This window comes from Sceloporus undulatus, chromosome 3 (assembly GCF_019175285.1).
Source record: "Sceloporus undulatus isolate JIND9_A2432 ecotype Alabama chromosome 3, SceUnd_v1.1, whole genome shotgun sequence".
Taxonomy (NCBI): domain Eukaryota; kingdom Metazoa; phylum Chordata; class Lepidosauria; order Squamata; family Phrynosomatidae; genus Sceloporus; species Sceloporus undulatus.
The window spans coordinates 68,153,178-68,170,873 of NC_056524.1; the positions used below are offsets into that span (position 1 = coordinate 68,153,178).

General features: G+C 35.7%; 1 protein-coding gene across 1 annotated transcript in view; it reads right to left on the bottom strand.

Annotated features, from left to right (window-relative positions):
* Positions 1 to 17,696, bottom strand: part of HLCS (holocarboxylase synthetase) — a 163,765-nt gene that overhangs the window by 107,644 nt on the left and 38,425 nt on the right. Inside the window, 1 exon segment of the mRNA XM_042456436.1 lies at positions 10,564 to 10,835. Within this exon segment, the coding sequence (XP_042312370.1) occupies positions 10,564 to 10,835 (272 nt within the window).

Here is a 17,696-nt window from a genome sequence, read left to right on the forward strand (position 1 = left end):
ATGGAGATTTGTTATATCTTAATGTTGACTCAAATAGATATATAAGCGAGCACACTGTTGATAAAAAAAAATAATAATACTGAAACGGTGCTTCCATTCCTGTCTATCATTCTATTTTACTGACTATTTTGGTGCTTTCTTTATTTGATCTTTACATAGATCTATAATGGGTGCCCATATACCTTCCCATCTTGACTCATCACCTTCTTGCAAGCTATTTGTAAGCTTATCCGATTGAATCAAATCAAACACTTTCATATACCATTCTTTTATCAATAGAGGTTCCTTACTCTTCCATTTTTTCGCAATTATCATTCTAGCTGCCGTGGTCATGTAAAATATAATTTTATCATAATCTTTCTCCAGCTTTTGGTCACTTACCATCCCCAATAGGAAAAACTTGGGCTCAAATCTTATTTTTGAATTAAACAGTGTTTCTAGCTCCCTATGAATTTGATACCAAAATTCCTTAATTTTTTTTACATCCCCACCACATATGAATATAATCCACCTTCTTCTCTTTACAGTTCCAACATGTATTCCTGCTCTGTTTGTCAATCTTACTCAAAATTTCAGGAGTTATATACCATCTATATTGTGATTTCAAATAATTCTCTTTCACCTCAGTACAAACTGTATATTTCAATCTGACCTTCCAATTCCTTTCCCACTCATCCAGCATTATTGGCATTTTTAAGTCTTGGGCCCATTTTATCATAAACTGTTTAACAGTTTCGTCTTCCATATCTAACTTGAGTAATAATTTGTATAGTCTAGCAATGGTATGTGTTGTATCTGTTGTCATAATTGTCCCAAATTCTGTCTCCTCTTTCTCTATTTGATATTTTTTGTTATCTAATTTAAATCTTTCCACAATTTGTCTGTATAAAAACCAATTGACGTTAAGTCCATCTTCCGTTAGCTCCTCCATAGTTTTAATTTTATATATCCCTTTATCTAATATTAATATGTCTTTATAACTTATCCACTCCGTATCCTTCATCCTTTCCCTCCTAAAAATGCTTCGTTTATTGAGGCCCAAGTAGGAATTTTCGTTACAAAGAAAGGTTTGTATTTCGACCAGATTCTTAGAAGTGATTTCCTTATAAAATGATTGTTAAAATTATTATTAATTTTAATTTGATCATATAGTAGATAGCCATGCCATCCCACCACATTATCAAAGCCTTCTAATTGTAGAATTTTATCTTTCTTCACTTGTACCCAATCTTTAACCCATTCAAGACAACATGCGTGATAATATAATTTGTAATTGGGTAGGCCGACTCCTCCTCTTTCTTTGCTATCCTGAAGAGTTTTAAATTTGATCCTAGATTTCCTTTTATCCCATATGAATTTAGATATCTCTTTGTCCCATTCTTTAAAGGGTGTGTCGTTTGCTATAATAGGGATATTTTGGAATAAAAATAGAAGTTTGGGAGTGACGCACATTTGTATAGCTGCAATTTTACCTAACCAAGAGAATTGTAACTTTCCCCAATTTTTCAATTCTTTTTTTATATTGTTCCAAAGGGGTGTATAATTGTTTTTAAATAGATCGGAGTTTTTCCTTGTGATGTTTATACCCAAATATTTTACTTTATTTTTTATTTCAAAGTTTGATAACGATTTAATTTTTCCGCAATCTTCCTGATTTATATTCAAGGGCAAGATTATTGATTTTTCTCTGTTAATTTGCAAACCCGCATATCCGCCATATTCTTCAATCAAATTGAGTAAACGTGTAATGTCTGTTATTGGGTTACATAATATAATGGCTAGGTCGTCTGCATATGCGAGAACTTTATATTCAAAACCTTTAATTTTTATACCGGCAATATTCTCGTCTCGTCTGATCTTATTAATCAATATCTCCAATGCCGTGATAAAAAGCAAGGGGGATAACGGGCAGCCTGGTCTGGTCCCCTTCCCAATTTGAATGCTTTTTGTTTTCTCTCCATTGATCAGAATGCTTGCATTTTGTTCACAATATATTTCTTTTATCCACTTAATATAGTTTTCACCCAGTTGCATTTTTCCCAGTACTGCTATAATAAATTTCCAATGTACATTATCAAATGCTTTTTGTGCGTCTAGTAGGGTTACAGCCACCTGTTTATCTGGTCTTTTTTCACAATATTCCACTAAATCTATAAGGGTTCTAATATTATCTTTAATTTGTCTTTTTGGTAAAAATCCACAATGGTCCCGATTAATATAATCTTTCAGTATTTCTTTTATTCTTGATGATAAAATAGATGTAAAAATTTTGTAATCAATGTTTAATAATGCTATTGGTCTGTAATTTCTCGGATCATCCAATTGCTTATCTTGTTTTGAGATTAGTGTAATATGCGACGATTTCCATGTTTCAGGTAATTTACCAGTTAATATTCCATTCATAACTCTTTGTAGGGGTGTTACTAAATTTGTTAATAGCTTTTGGTAGTAGAGGGCTGTAAAACCGTCAGGTCCTGGAGAGATTTATTTGCTTTTAAACTCTTAATTGCATCAACAATTTCTTGTGTCGATATTAATTTGTTGCTATCTTCACTTTGTTTCTTATTTATCGGTTTAATCCCTTCCTTATCCAAAAATTGATCTATATCATTACTATCAACATTCTCCCCAGCAAAGAGATTTGTATAATATTTTTGGAAAATCTTTTTGATTTGACTTTGTTCTGTATATTTCTTTCCCTGGACACTGATTTCCGTTATCAATCTCTTTTCCTTTTCTTTTTTCAATTTCCATGATAGCCATTTGCCACATTTATTTGCAGATTCAAAATATTTTTGTCTGGTGTATTTAATTTTACTCTCCAATTCATCAGTTAATAATAGGTTCAACTGTTTTTGCAGAATCTGTATTTCTTCAATTAGCGTTTGATTTTTAATGGTCTTTTTTGCTAATTGTTCCTTCTGTTTTAACTCCTGTAACACTTTGTTTAATTTAGAACCTCTCATTTTTTTTGTCTCAACATTTTTTTGTATGAAGAAACCTTGCATGACGGCTTTGGACGTATCCCAAACTACCCGGTCATCTACCTCATTATCTAGATTTTCTTTAAAAAATAATTCTATAGTTTTTTGAGCTTGTGCTAATATATTTTTGTCTTTTAATAATTTTTCATTTAATCTCCAATTATAGTCTTTCCTACCACATTTCATTTCCATAGTTATCGGATTATGATCAGATAGTACCATGGGAAGAGAGTCCACTTTTGTAATTTTGGGGGCCAACATTGATGAAATAAAAAACATATCAATCCGAGACCACGAGTTATGATATTTAGAATACAGTGGTACCCCGGGTTACGAAATTAATTCGTTCCGCCGCCGCTTTCGTAACCCGAAATACTGCGCAAGCCGAAAAACCCATAGGCGCTAATGGGGAAAAGCCGCGATTTCGTGTGAAATAGCGCCGAAAAGCACCAAAAAATTTTTCGTAACCCGAAAAAACCTTCGTAACCCGGAACAGTTTTTTTAAATGGATTTTTTTCGTAACCCGGAAATTTCGTAAGGCGGCGCATTCGTATCCCGGGGTACCACTGTAGAATGTAAAATCTCTAGAGTTCCCCATTTTTAACCGCCAAATATCTAACAGTGCCATATTATCCTTTAATTCAAAGAAATTTTTTGGTAATTTGCCTTGATTTTTCCTATTGGGTTTAGTACTTTTCCTATCAATCTTTGGATCGATAACTCCATTCCAATCTCCAAGCATCACAATATTTTCATATTCTAATTTCAACATAATATTCTTCAATTTTTGATAAAATTTTTCTTTATTTTCATTCGGGGAATACACACCCACCACCAAAATTCTACCATTATTACTTGTAATTTCTACTCCAATATAGTGCCCTTTTGTGTCTTTGAAGATCTCTTTTGTTTCTATTCTTTCATTTATATACAGAACCACCCCCCTTCTTTCTTTTTTTCCCTGCTGCCACAAATTCTCTGCCTAATTTCCTACATTTTAGATATTTGATTTCTGTATTTTTGATGTGGGTTTCCTGGAGACATATTACGTCACATTTTTGTTTCCCTAAGTAATGATTTATTTTTTTCCTCTTACAGGGATTGTTCAAGCCCTTTACGTTCCAAGATAAATATTTGAGTGTGTTATTCATTTGTCAGCAGCCCTTCTCCTAAAATTTGCGAGCAGCCATCTAAGTCTAAGTCTTCTGTATTTTCTTCTTCAGTATCCTTGTTGTCTGGTAGATCCTGTTGTTTTCTTTGGTCTCCCATTTTCCCGTCTAGATTCTTGTTTACTTGAGATTGATGATGTTCTCTTCCTGCTTCTTCTTGGTCCAGGTCTTTTTGGAAATCTTCCAAAAAATCACGTGCTTCCTGAATGTTCATTATGCGTACTTTCCTTTGCCGATAGCGGAGTGAAATGCCCTCCGGTACCTCCCATCGGTATCGTAGTCCATGTTCTCTCAATATTCTTGTCAGGAAGATGTATTCTTTTCTTTTCCTGAGCACATTATTTGGAATGTCTTTCAGAAGTTGAAGTTCTACGCCATCCACAATGAGTTTAGCGTCAAAATGTCGTTGTAACACTTGTTCCTTCATTTGCGTCCTGACAAAGTAGATAACGATATCTCTGGGCAATTTTTTCTGTTTGGCCACCCACGAATTAATGCGGAAGGCTTTATCGAGTTCAATCTCCATTATCCCCTTGTCCTTGTCTAAAAATTTTGCCAGGATATCTATCATTGTGTCAAAGGTGTTTTCGTTTTCTACCTCCGGAAGGCCTCTGATTTTTAAGCATCTTTCACGCCATTTCTGTTCCCAGATTGTCCTTTCATCTTGATAGTCTTTTCGTTTATCAATTTCTTCTTTCAATTTTTCTTCTAACTCCTGATTTTTTTTTTTCCAGGACTTTAACTTTAGCTTTGACTTGCCGGACGTCTGAAGTTAGTGTTCTGATCGCATGGTTTATTTCCTTAAATTCTTCTCTTACACCCTCTTTTATCTCGACCTTCATTCTTTCCATATCGTGTTTTAAATCTTCTTTATCCCTCTTCATATCCATCTTCATCTCTTCCTTATCTTTTTTCATATCCAATCTCAATTGTCTCATCTCATCTAAAAGCATTGTACACATGTCTTGTGTACTAGGTTTTGTCAGATCTACAGACCTTCTCTGAGCTTGCTGTTGTTGCTGCAACCTGCTCACTTGTGCTCTAGTTGTTGCCATTTTTCCGTGTGAGAGAATTTAACAATGTTAGAATTATAATTAATTTACACTGTATATCTAATTATTATATATTCCAATTATACAAGAGCAAGATATTTGCTATTTAAAGTGTCAATTATACTATATTCCACCAGATGGCGCCGTTGTACAGATCTATAAATTGGCTGCTTCTTGTACTTATGTTTTGTTTTCCCTGTTGGTCACTCCTTAGCACTGTAATCAGATCTCAGACAAACCTGGAAACCAGTCCAGCTGTGGCCACTAGAGATAATAAGGGCTTTGTTTACTTTCTTTTCTACTGTCTGATTCACTTTCTATTAGGGGCTATGAATATTCACCAATCCTCTACCTACTTCAGTCTCTTATTCCCTTATTAAGTTAATGCTTAACTCCAGTGTCTTCCCCTTTCCTTTAAACTAGCAATTTCAGCCAGGCAATTCACTTGGGAACCACTTTGTATCAAAAACTTAACTGTAGCTATTACAATTGTCGCAATACTACCAGTTGACCAATCAAACAGCAAGTAACAGAACCAAAGGTTTATACAATTGCTTAGTTACCTTTAATTTCTTGTGTTTCTTGTGCTTATATTTAAACTATAATGTCCAAGTCAGTGATATCTGCGTTTTATTCACTCCAATTGCCAATTCATGCTTCCCCCTCCATTTGTCAGACCACTCGTCAGCTCGTCCTCCTTATAATTTGTCCTCCAGATAAATATCTTCAGTCAATCCCCAATCTATTGAAGCTGCTTCCTTTATTTCGTTTTCCAGTCTGCTTTCCCGGCTCAATCCTCCACTCCCCTCTCTTCACTCATTCCTCCTTGCCGTCAGTTTTATTCCCTTCTGTCTTCTCTCCTCCGTTTCGTCCTCCAAACCGCTTTACCCGCTCCGTCCTCCACTTAACTCCGGACCGCTGCAAGCCGCTGCAATCAGCTCTGCTCCCTCGTTCCCAGGGCTGCTCTCTCCTCGCCAGAAGTTGCTTCCCTCTCGGGTGTAATTCCGAGCGTTTGTCTCTTGCTATTAATGTTTAATTTTCTCTGGTTATCCTTAATATTTCACTGCGGTTTGGGTCAGAGTCTTAACTTAAATGAGGACACACTGAGGGCACTGTTAACAGGTGAACAAGTAAAATCTTGCAGCTCAATATTATTAGAGTTCTCTCGCAATCCTTATGTTCTTAAAATATTTATATGATGATGGAAATCCAATTTAGAGTTCTATTGTCCAGAAGAAGTCAACAAAGACAGATCCTTGTGTTTTGCGTCTGATTCAGAAAATAAAAGCACCCTCTGACCTATAAATTGTTGGAATGTTTAAGGTTGCAGAAAGTTAATGAATCGATTTGAGGGTTTTTAAGATTGTTGTGGATTGTTGTATATCTTGTAGTCAGGGGCGTCCTGGGCCATCAAAAATGGCGACACCAGCGCGATCGCTCTGTCCTTTGGTCCCCTCCGTTTCTTACCCTCGCAGGAGTTGGCTTCTCGACAGAAACGGGCATCGGACCTCAGTAGGACTCATCCGAGTTTCCCATGACAGGGAGGCTTCTGAGCTGTAGAAATCAGCTCTGAATCGCGCTGGGCAAGCAGCTCTCCGCAGCAGCGTTAAGAGTATGCTTATTTCGGCACCATGCCCCGACCGGAAGTTTTTTGAAATAATGTGGGGGGGGGTAATATGGGAGAGAGTAAATATATTAACACCTTGCGTTAAGTATTTTTTCACCATTTAAAATTTGCAATTTTCCCTAATTTTCAAGAAAGAAAAGACATCAGGAATAACTTCCCTCCCTGTTTTGCTGAATCTTCATACTTCTACATGTTCATAGAAAGGGTGCAACTGTGAAGTGTGTGGCTGAACAATAAGTAAATGGGCAAGCAGGAGTTAAGAATGCAGCAGGACTATCCAGTCCCTATAGATCACTCTTGCTCTGCTTGTTCCTAGCTTGTCCTCAAAGAGAAGACAGATCATAACCATATTCGTTTTATATATATAAAGTAAGCCCTTGATATCCACTGCGATTTGGTTCCAGGACCTTCATGGATGCTCATGTCCCATTAAATACGATGACATAGTAAAACAATGTCCCTTATATAAAATGGCAAAATCAGTTATTTCCCTTTTGGAATTTATATATTTTTAAAAATATTTTCAAGCCATGGATGGTTGAATACTTGGATAAACAATCTGTGGATACAGAGGACCAAATTATCTTCCTTCCCTTGTGAAATCAAGAATAGCATATTTAGGGCCCCAGGACATCTCTTGGTAAAGCCAACACCTGTTTATATTTACTAACTTAACATGACATTCTATACTGTGTAGACCAGTGTCTGGGATATGACACATTGAACTGTGATGTTAAAACTGCCACACATACTATTAGGTATACTAAGTAAACAAAAACAAAACTGTGAATATTAATTTTTCACAGACAGATCTCAGTAAGTCACAAATCAAAACATGTGCACAGCTTTTTATAAAGTTCTTTAGGCATTTCTATAGTTACCTTGGATCAACACTAATAGCTGCCAGACTCAAAGCACTCCACAGAATGAAAAGCTTTATGCATACGAAGAATGTACCATATACCAAGAGAAGCTGCAATAAATAGCACAATTCAACTAATAAATCTCTTAACTAAATTAACACTCAAACTTCATACAGGCAAGTTACATGCATTCAGGCTTTTCAATGGCAAAATCAACTCTTCCACTGTATATTGCATCTAAATATTAAAGCAATGCCAGATCATTTATAATATCTCTGCCCAAACCTTATACTATATTTAAAAAAGGACAATTCCTCACTGGGAATCAGTCAATCAAGCAACAGCGGCCCTATTTTTAGAATAAATGCAGTTTGCTTAATCAGTGCGGCAATGTTGGAAACTATTATATTATCCACATGGACTAATAATAAGATATAATGCAAATATTCATGCTAAGAGTCGGGTTTTAATTTCAGAGTCAGAAAATATGCACTTCTTTTAAAAGGCTATTCTATACAATGAGATTGTATATTTCAAGGAGGAATATACCACTACTACGTTTGAGAATAGCTGCCAGTTTGAATGTGTGGTTAATCCCAGAAAAAATAAACACGTAACTAGAAAACACAAAAATGATGAGAAAACACACATGCAGATAAACTTTCTAATGCCTACCAATGTTAATCTTACTGCTGTTAATTCCTAGGCATTGCCATAGTCATGGGTTCAAATGTCCTCGTGTGCTTCACAACTACTGTCTTGAAATGCAATATACAAAGCATAGGAAAAGGAATCTACACTCCCTGAATAGGAGGCCTATGGACAGCACCACACTCATCTGTGACAAAAGTTTAGGATCTACCCAGAGAGAGAAAGACTATTTTGTTGTACAACCAAGAGTAGGGGGTCCAAGATGAGAACATGCTACAAGACACGTCTGTTACATGAAACATCCAGTATGTTATTAGCCTGACCCATCAAAAGAGTCTAAGATGTTTCATAAATTCAAGTTTAGGAATAAAATTACATTTCAGAAACATGGGAAAAGCTTATCTTAGAAGCTTTACAATATGCTTGTAGCTACAATGCTTTAACTTTATGGCAGAAGTGGAAATTGCGCTAAATATTAGATGTAGACCAGCAACTCCTAACAGCCTTCACTATTTGCTATGCTGCTTAGGGCTCATGGGAGTTGCAATCCAGCAACATCTGTAGAACCATATAATTTCCATTCCTTTCCTATGACCTAAATCTAATAGTGAAAGCAGACTCAATGAATTTTACATAGATATTTACTTACCCACATTCACACTGATTCAATAAATCGATTCTGGCTAGAAGTAACAATTACATTTAATTCTAGTTGTTTCACTTCAAATGTAGAATTTATTTAAATTTTACTACAAAAAAAACCCCACAACCACAAACCATATATACTTTACTGTAAGTCAACCTCATGCGTAAGTCAAGTAAAGGTTTTGGGACCAAAATTATGGATAAGTCAAGGGTAAAACTTAAGGACGTATTACAAAGGCTGTAAAGAATGAAGTATAGGAAAACAATGGCAAAGAACTTACAAAGTTCTGGGAAGTATCACTGTGCTCACCCTGAAGGCTGGCTGGACGAGGAGGGACTATGGTAAAAAGTGGCTGTGTAATATGTGGGGGAGGCCATCAGGTGGGGCTAAGAAAATGTAAACATGTCACGATGGATGAAAAGGCAAAGCAAAGAAAATGGTGAAAACATTAGCAGTGATTATAGCTTTAATGTGATAACTTTGCCCGATTTAAACTTAGAAAAGCTGACAAATATACTCAAATGTCACAAATACACAAGCCCTTGAAAGCCCGATTCCTCTAGGTGCTCCTTTGAGGGGAAGTGCCAATGAGCTGCCACCACCACCATTTTTCCACCAGACATTCAAAAAGGCTAGAACTGGAACTATGGCAGAGAATAGAGGGGATCGGTGCTCCTGGGATAGACAATGCTTTCTCCTTTTGCCATGCTATTCAGAGAAGGGGGTAGTTCCTTTTTTGATAAGAGTTAAGTACAGTATTTCACTGACCCATGGAAAAGCCCATAAACACTGTAAGAGTGTGAATCTAACATTAGCAATTTTTTGAGCATCTCAAAGACAGAACAGCCCTTGTCATTCCTAACACCATCACATATGGGGAGGGGGGGGAGGACACCCTGCAATATGAGATACTATATTATTGTATAGGTTGCCCCTTAGCTGCTGAAACATGAATTAAAACTTGCATTATGATATCTGTAAGTTTCAAGATCATGTGCCAAAATACAGAGAAACACATACTCTTTTAATTACTGTAGTCTATAATTTAGAAGGATGATTTTATATATGATAACTTACCTTTTAAATATCTGTCTAACCTGTTTTTAGCAGGCTTGCAGATCAACTGCTTAGATAGCTCCTGTCCTGTTGCTAACGCTTTTTCCATTAAGGTGGGAAAAGTGGAAGCCCAAGACATTCTATGAACTTTCATTTCTTTTTGTCAAATGAAGCCTACAGTTCTGTTAGTGCTCTATGCTAGGGTAACAGTACAGTCACTTCAGAGAAGCCTATGTCTGTAACATCTGGTCCAAGTATAGGTAATTTCTCAGCCCACCCTTTCAGAAACACCCTGGCTTTGAATCACCTGGAAGCAAGACACTGTAGAGAAAAGCCTGCTTTCAGGTGGCAGTTTTCCTTCTCAATTATGACTTTCTCTGATTTTTCTCGCAGATACTGAAATTATGACCTCTTCCTGCTGGCTGCCACACTGACATAGTTGCACCAGTCTAGCATACCAACAGGTTCTCAGCCATAGTGTACAAAGTGAAATTATAGTCAGCATGATCTCTTACCCATCAAGAAGATCCATTGTGGTTGATGTAACCTCAGCAAACAGAATCACTTTTCCAAGGTTCTTTGTATGTAGATTTTGCTTGTATCTGTCAAGGCTGAAATTTGCAGATGAGAAAGCTTTCATTTCAGTGACGACTGGCATGAGTGAGGGCGTTATTTCTGTTTCCATGCTGCTAGATGATTCAAATTTAAGGGACACTTTGCTAGAAGTAATTAATCCTGCAGAATTCACATTTCTGCTAAGCCATTCCAAAAGAGAACAATGGATTTCCTGTTGAATATAAAACAAAATTGGATGACAATGAAACTTGATAATCTGATCTACTTCAACTGAATTTTTTTTTTAAAAGGGTCTCATGCAAAATGACAGTGTTCTGTTACAGATTGGTTCACCAAATTTTGAAGTCAACTTCAAATACTTCATGCTCTTATGATTTGATGCACCAGCCATTCATTATTAAGCCACAATACATAGAAAATTTAATTTCTTCTGACAAAAAAGGGAGAAATATGTAAGGACTCTACATCAATATTAATACCTCACTATTTCATGTCACAACAAATGATTTTTAAAAATGTACCAAGATTGTGACTTTAAAAAAAAATCTGTTCTATGCTTAAGTTTAAAATCCCCTCACCAATTATTTTACTGCAAATTACTTCTTTCAGACAAACAGGCACATGTATCACTTATTCCAGTTACTAGACATCAAAAAGTCCTGCTCTTTGTTATGATAATATAGCTTAAAAGATATATAATGTGTACTAAAACAGGAATGTGAAATAATTCATAAAGCAAACATTTCCATTATCTCATTGAGTATTATAACTGTTAGTACTGCATTGTTACTATATTAATAAAATTACACTGTACTGTTCATTATTATTATTTAAATATTAACTAAATAAATATTAACAAAATATTAATAAAATGAAGAGCATTTAAAAAAAAAGAAATCAGTCACAGGGCACATTAAAGTATTCTAACAGCACTTTTCAGATGCGAAATTTGACCTAGTACAATGCAGCACAAACCACCTTGTTTCCCAATATTTGCCTACTATTCTCAGCGACTTTAACCTTTCAAGTACTGTATCAGTCTTTATTTGCTTAATAAGGAAGAAGAAGAGTCAGTGGCTTCATAGATTTATTATTACATCTCCATAGTTCATTTCCCCCCATTAAATTCTTCAGCCATCTTGATATACACATGTATTAAGAACTGCTAGTCTTCCTCTCTTTCTACTATGCTCTACCTTTCTTAGCATTAATGAGCCGTGCTTTCTCATGATGTCACCAAAGTACAACAATCTGAATTTGATCAGGTTGGTTTCTAGGGGTATTTCAGGTTTGATCTGTTCATGGACCCATTTGTTTGTCTTTCTGGCTGTCCATGGTATCTTCGGCACTCTACTGCAGCATCGTACTTCAAATGTCGCTGTTGTTATTGTTATTTCTTTATTGTCCAGCTCTCACAGCCATACATGTGATGGGCAATAAAATGGCTTGGATGATTCTAACTTTAGTGTTCAGCAGTACACTATAGAATCTTGTCAAGTTCTTTCATGGCTACCTTTCCCACTGTTATTTCTTGACTGCAGTCTCCATTGTGTTCAGTGTTTGAGCCAAGACATGGAAAATCTACTGTATATACTCATATATATGTCTAGAAATTTAGGTTAAAAAATTGACCCAAAAAAACCTGAGTCGACTTATCTATGGGTCGATGCAGGGCTGTATCTTAACTCTTATTTAAAACAAGGAACCATTCCCTGATGAAAAGCAAAAGTATAATCTGTCCTGGAAGCATCCATCCAGCCTTAAGAGCGAGTACAGAGTTATGTCTGCTGGAATTCTTTAGCATTGTTTTCCTTTGCTTCCTCCTTTGCTACATGCCACTAAGTTTTACCCTCATCTTATCCATGGGTCATAACAAAATCCATAATTTGGCTCCAAAACTTGCTCTCGACTTATACATGAGGTTGACTTAATAGTTGAGTATATACGGTATTTCCATTTCCACATTATCTAGGTTGAATTTATGTAATTTATGTAAATTCTTTGTAGTCATTATTTTTATTTTCTTTCTGTTCTACAGTAATCCTGCCTTTGCACTTTCTTTCTTGACCTACCTTAGTAATTTTTCCAAGTCTATGATGTTTTCTACTAGTAGTATGTTGTCATTTGCATATCTCAGATTATTGATGTTCCATCCTAATTTCACTCCTCTTTCTTCAGAGTCTAAACCTGGTCTTTCTATGTTATTTTCTTTGTGCAAGTTGCGTACAATACACATATACTAATACAAATAAAATATTCAAATTCCAAATAAATATTACATGTATTTCTGCAAAGTACCTTTTTGAGCCACTAACCACAAAAAAGAAAATACCTCATTTAACTGCTTTGATTTGAGGGCTTAGAACCTAACACTATTTACAAGCCATAGACCAAGATGTAAGCACTGTTTTGTGGCAACCTCTAGTGGCCACTTAAATGAAAGGTGTTGGTTGTAATGTTCAAATATCTGACCTTATGCTCCCATGAGACCTTGATAGAAATACTACATAAAGCACAGAATTGTGAGACTGAACTGCTGGTGCTACTTTAAAATATCTGGCAGTGATTAACAAAACCAGTATAAGATTATAGGTAAGAACCCCAAATATATATTAGTAGCTATTTGTGTTAAAATAAAATCATGGTGAATTGTTTTATGATGGATTTATTTGTTTTGGACTTTCTTTTACACATACATCAGAAAGGCCATAATATCAAGCCTCTGTATTTACTTCATTATGTCAAAACTGGCACTCTGTAAACTTTGCAAATTTTATTAAAACAAATGCATGTTTTTATCATCTTTAAATTGACAGAATATTAGCCAATATCACTCAGAATAAAAGTATTAAATTGAGACACCCCTCCACAATTAATTAATAATTTTCAAGTATTATGCTGTGATGTTGTATCCACAAATTAAAATTATCTTTGCTCAGTTAAAAAGTGATATTACTACCAAGATTTTCCAACTGTCAATCAGGCCACACAAAACAGCCACAAGAATTCTAGGCCAATTGGTTTACACACCTCTAGAATTCAAAGGCAACTGGTTTACTCATCTTCAATAGCTGCAATTAATAATATGTATGCAATCCACACTTGTTGTAGTAAAGAAAAGTGGTGGGTGTAAGAGCTTCACTCAATTTTGCTTTATACCTTGCTCAGGTGGATGCTTTTCTTAGGTCTGTTTCCACATTCACTTTTGATGTCAGCAGTCATTATTTCATTGCCTTTATGTGCCACTTTTTGTATCAGTGTATTCCCCTTTCAAAAGAACTACAGTTCATCAAATCAGAAAAGATGTTAGAAGACAAGAGTTACTGATATGGTAAACATCACCTGGCATTTGTGGTGTGTACCATGTAAAGTGGTTAAGGTAAAAACTATCCTATGATAATGTCAAAGAAAATATGGATGTACAAACCAATTCCCAAAGATCTACCATTGCATTACGTAATAGCCCTGTTTCATTGTTGTGTTACAAGCCATAGTAACTAGAAGAAACTCAGTTTGACTTATGTCAAAACTTAAGTTGCCTTCAATATATCCTGTTTTCTAATAATAATAATTATTTATTTATTTATTTATATCCCGCCTCTCCCTTCCGGGATCTAGGGGAGTAACAACAGTCCAATAAAACATATACAGACAATAATAACATTTCCCTAATCCCCTTAACCCTCCCTCCTTCTGCTAAATTACATATAAACATCAAGATACAATACAATATCCCCAGTACAGTGTACTTAGTTATAAATTTTGTAACTAAGGATGGACACAGGTCGAATTATTCCAAGAGACCATCAGAAGACGCAGTGGAAGAGTGAATGGATCAATTTGGTTAATTCTGAAGGCAAATGGCAGTGCCATTACTCTAACTCTTTTTAAGATGATACCAACATCAATATTAAGGTATCAATTATGGAGTTATGAAGTATAACTCCTTTAAAAGTGTCAGTGGAATTGTATGTAGTGGCGGTGGTGAAAGCCAAGAGGAAACAAAAGGAGAGAGATCAACATATGTGCACACCTCATGACTGTCAGCGGGGTAATCAAGTACTTAATTTGAACCTGTTAAAACTTATGAAGGCTTTTCAAAGTATGGGCACTATTCAAATTGTAGCATACATATTTATAACTTCACAGATAAGAATAAGGTCTAAATACAGAATCAAATTATGAGTCTTCATTTTTATTTCCAGGAAAGGAGGAGGATTTTCCAAAATTTGTGAAATACTCATCTAAAGGAAAATACAGATCCATATAAACAATTTTAACATGTACACACACGGATGATATAGAGCAACAGCTAGACCTAGCTAGTGCCCCAACTTTTATTGTTAAGACTCCAACAGATACTTGGCATCACCTATAGCAAAACTCGAAGTACGAAAACATGGAGAGTCTTTACTTTGGCATGATATCATGCCCTTCCCTCAGCTGTCCTTGAAAGAAGATACAAGAAGATTCCCATCTCAGACAGATTATGCCCCTCTGTCTCTGGCCAAAAAGAGACAACAGAGCATGTATTACTCCAGTGCTCATACTACAGAGACATCAGTCTTATTTCACCTTTATTGTATAAATATCAAGGATGCAGCAGTCAATGTTACACTTTTTTGTTGCTTTCAGACACCAACCCTGACATAACATATAATATTGGGAGATTCTGTGCAGCTGCAGTTAAAATCCGTCAGGCAATGATCTCTGCAGTAGGCTAGTACCAATCTTGCCCTGCCACACTGGATTTTAAAAGGATATTTTAAATACTGTTTTTAATCTGTGTTTTCACTTCTTTTTTTAACCTTACCTTTACCTTCTTTTATTCTGTATCCCCTTTTTATCTGTTTGGTTTATGACCATAATAAAGATGAACTGAACTGAACTTCTACACAGTGGATCATTTAGTACAGATATGGAATTACTGCAATGATGACTACTTTGAAGTTTACAAGAACACTGGCAAGAATGTATAAAAGGTACCAGACATACTGCTGAAGCTTAAAATAAATGTATAGAATTTTACATTTCTTTAAAATGCTCCATGCTAGCTGACAGAGTGACACAAGTTTAGTGAAGACTATGTATAGCTCATTTCTAGTATAGCTAACTTTTATAGACATCAGACCTTTATGAAGCTAAACTGTTACAACATGCAGCTATTTTCACATGTTAAAAACCTTGTTCAAGCACCACCATTTCCCAAATTTTAATTGTTGTTCTTTGCCTTTAAGTAACTTCTCAGTAATAGCAAACCTACCACAGGATTTTCTTATTAAAATTTGTTCAGAGGGGGGTTGCCTTTCCCTTCCTCTGAGAATGAAAGTGTAACTTGCTCAAGAATACCCAGCAGGAATCCATGGCTGAGGAGGTAGTCATTTTAATAGGGGCAGGAATATTCACTTGCTATATTACAACAAGACAAGCTATATTACAACTGTCAAATGTAATTTAGAGACTTTTCATGTCATTTTTCCAATGCATGAGAAACAAATTACCTCCTAAAACAATAGCAACAGAAGCCTCATACAGTACAGACCAAAGGTAGGAGAGGAATGACAGTAACTCCAGCAACGGAAAAAGGCATCTGCTCACAAAAGATGAACATAGACTTTCAGGGCATCTGGATCCAAGTCAGCGAGAAAAACTGAGTTTTAAAAACTGAGATTTTTAAAGTGCCTGTTGCTAAACCAATCTTGCATTCTAAACTTAAAATGAAATCTTATCTTATTGCAGGCACCCTGTCCAGAAATTGCTCCTTTTTGTCAGTAGATTAAAAACTTTATTCTGTTTCTAAATGTGAAAGTGCTGCCTCTTATCTGATTTAATGAAAAGAAATCACCACTACAAGTTTGGACAAACAGAAATAAAATAACAGAAACAAAACCAACAATGATACTCAGCTTTTTCCTCTGATGTGGATCCAGATGAGCTGAAGCACTGTATTCTTTGTCTACTGTAATGAGCATATAGTTCTGCTCCTAAATTATAGAATTTCCTCTTGATGGAGATTTCATCCTTGTTATCTTCTGTAGTCTTTCTATCAGTAGACAAGTTGATCTTATTTCAATAGGGGCTTTCAACCAAGAGTTTAGTTTCTTTTATTGCTCTGCTCTTAAATTCTACTTTAATTTTTAATACCTTTATTCATTCTGTGTTTTAATTTTAATTTTTTCTATTTAACTGTAAATCATTTTGCATCAAATTTAGGGGGGAAACTTAGCATATAACTGAATATAAAAAGAAAAATAGTTACACAAATTTAAAGGATCATATAACATTTCAACGGTAGTGTACAGTTTCAAAAAGGGGTGTACAAAGTTAAAAAGAATTACCATAATGATCAATGCAGAGAAATAGAAGACAACAAAAAGAAAGAATGGGAGACCTCTTCCACAAAATCTTAGAACTCAAAAGGAAGTTCAAAACAAGGGCCAGGATGCTATATGACAAGAAAAAGAACATACTACAAGATCAAGAAGAAATGGAAAGATGGTGAATGTAATACACAGAAGAGTTATATAAAAGAGATGAAAAAACGAATGATACATAGAATAAGGAACTTTACAGAGATGTACCCCGAATTCTAAAACTTGAGGTGGAAGCAACAATATGAGAAACTGGGAAAAATAAATCACCAGGAACAGATGATATTCCAATTAAACTGCTACAACCCATAGAGGCAGAATCAACTCTAGTGGTAACTAAGGCCCAAAATACATGGGCAAAATGACACATATTCAGGCCGCATTGGGGGTGTGCAATTTACACAACGCATGCCCTACACGTGGCCAAGTCCATGTCATTTGTAAAGAACCAGGCCAAGAACTTCCAGTGACCCAGTTCAAGAGCGCAGTGGCAGTTCACATTGGGACCAGGCACATGTGGTTGCCGTGGTCCTGGCGCGGTCTCCTGCTGCTCTATTTGGCCTGTCTGTTTCAGGCCTAATATAACTAACTAATATATGTCAACAAATATGGGAAACATGGTGGACAACAGACTGGAATATACACTATACATTCCAATCCACAAAAAAGGAGAAACAAAAGACTACAGCAACTATAGGACT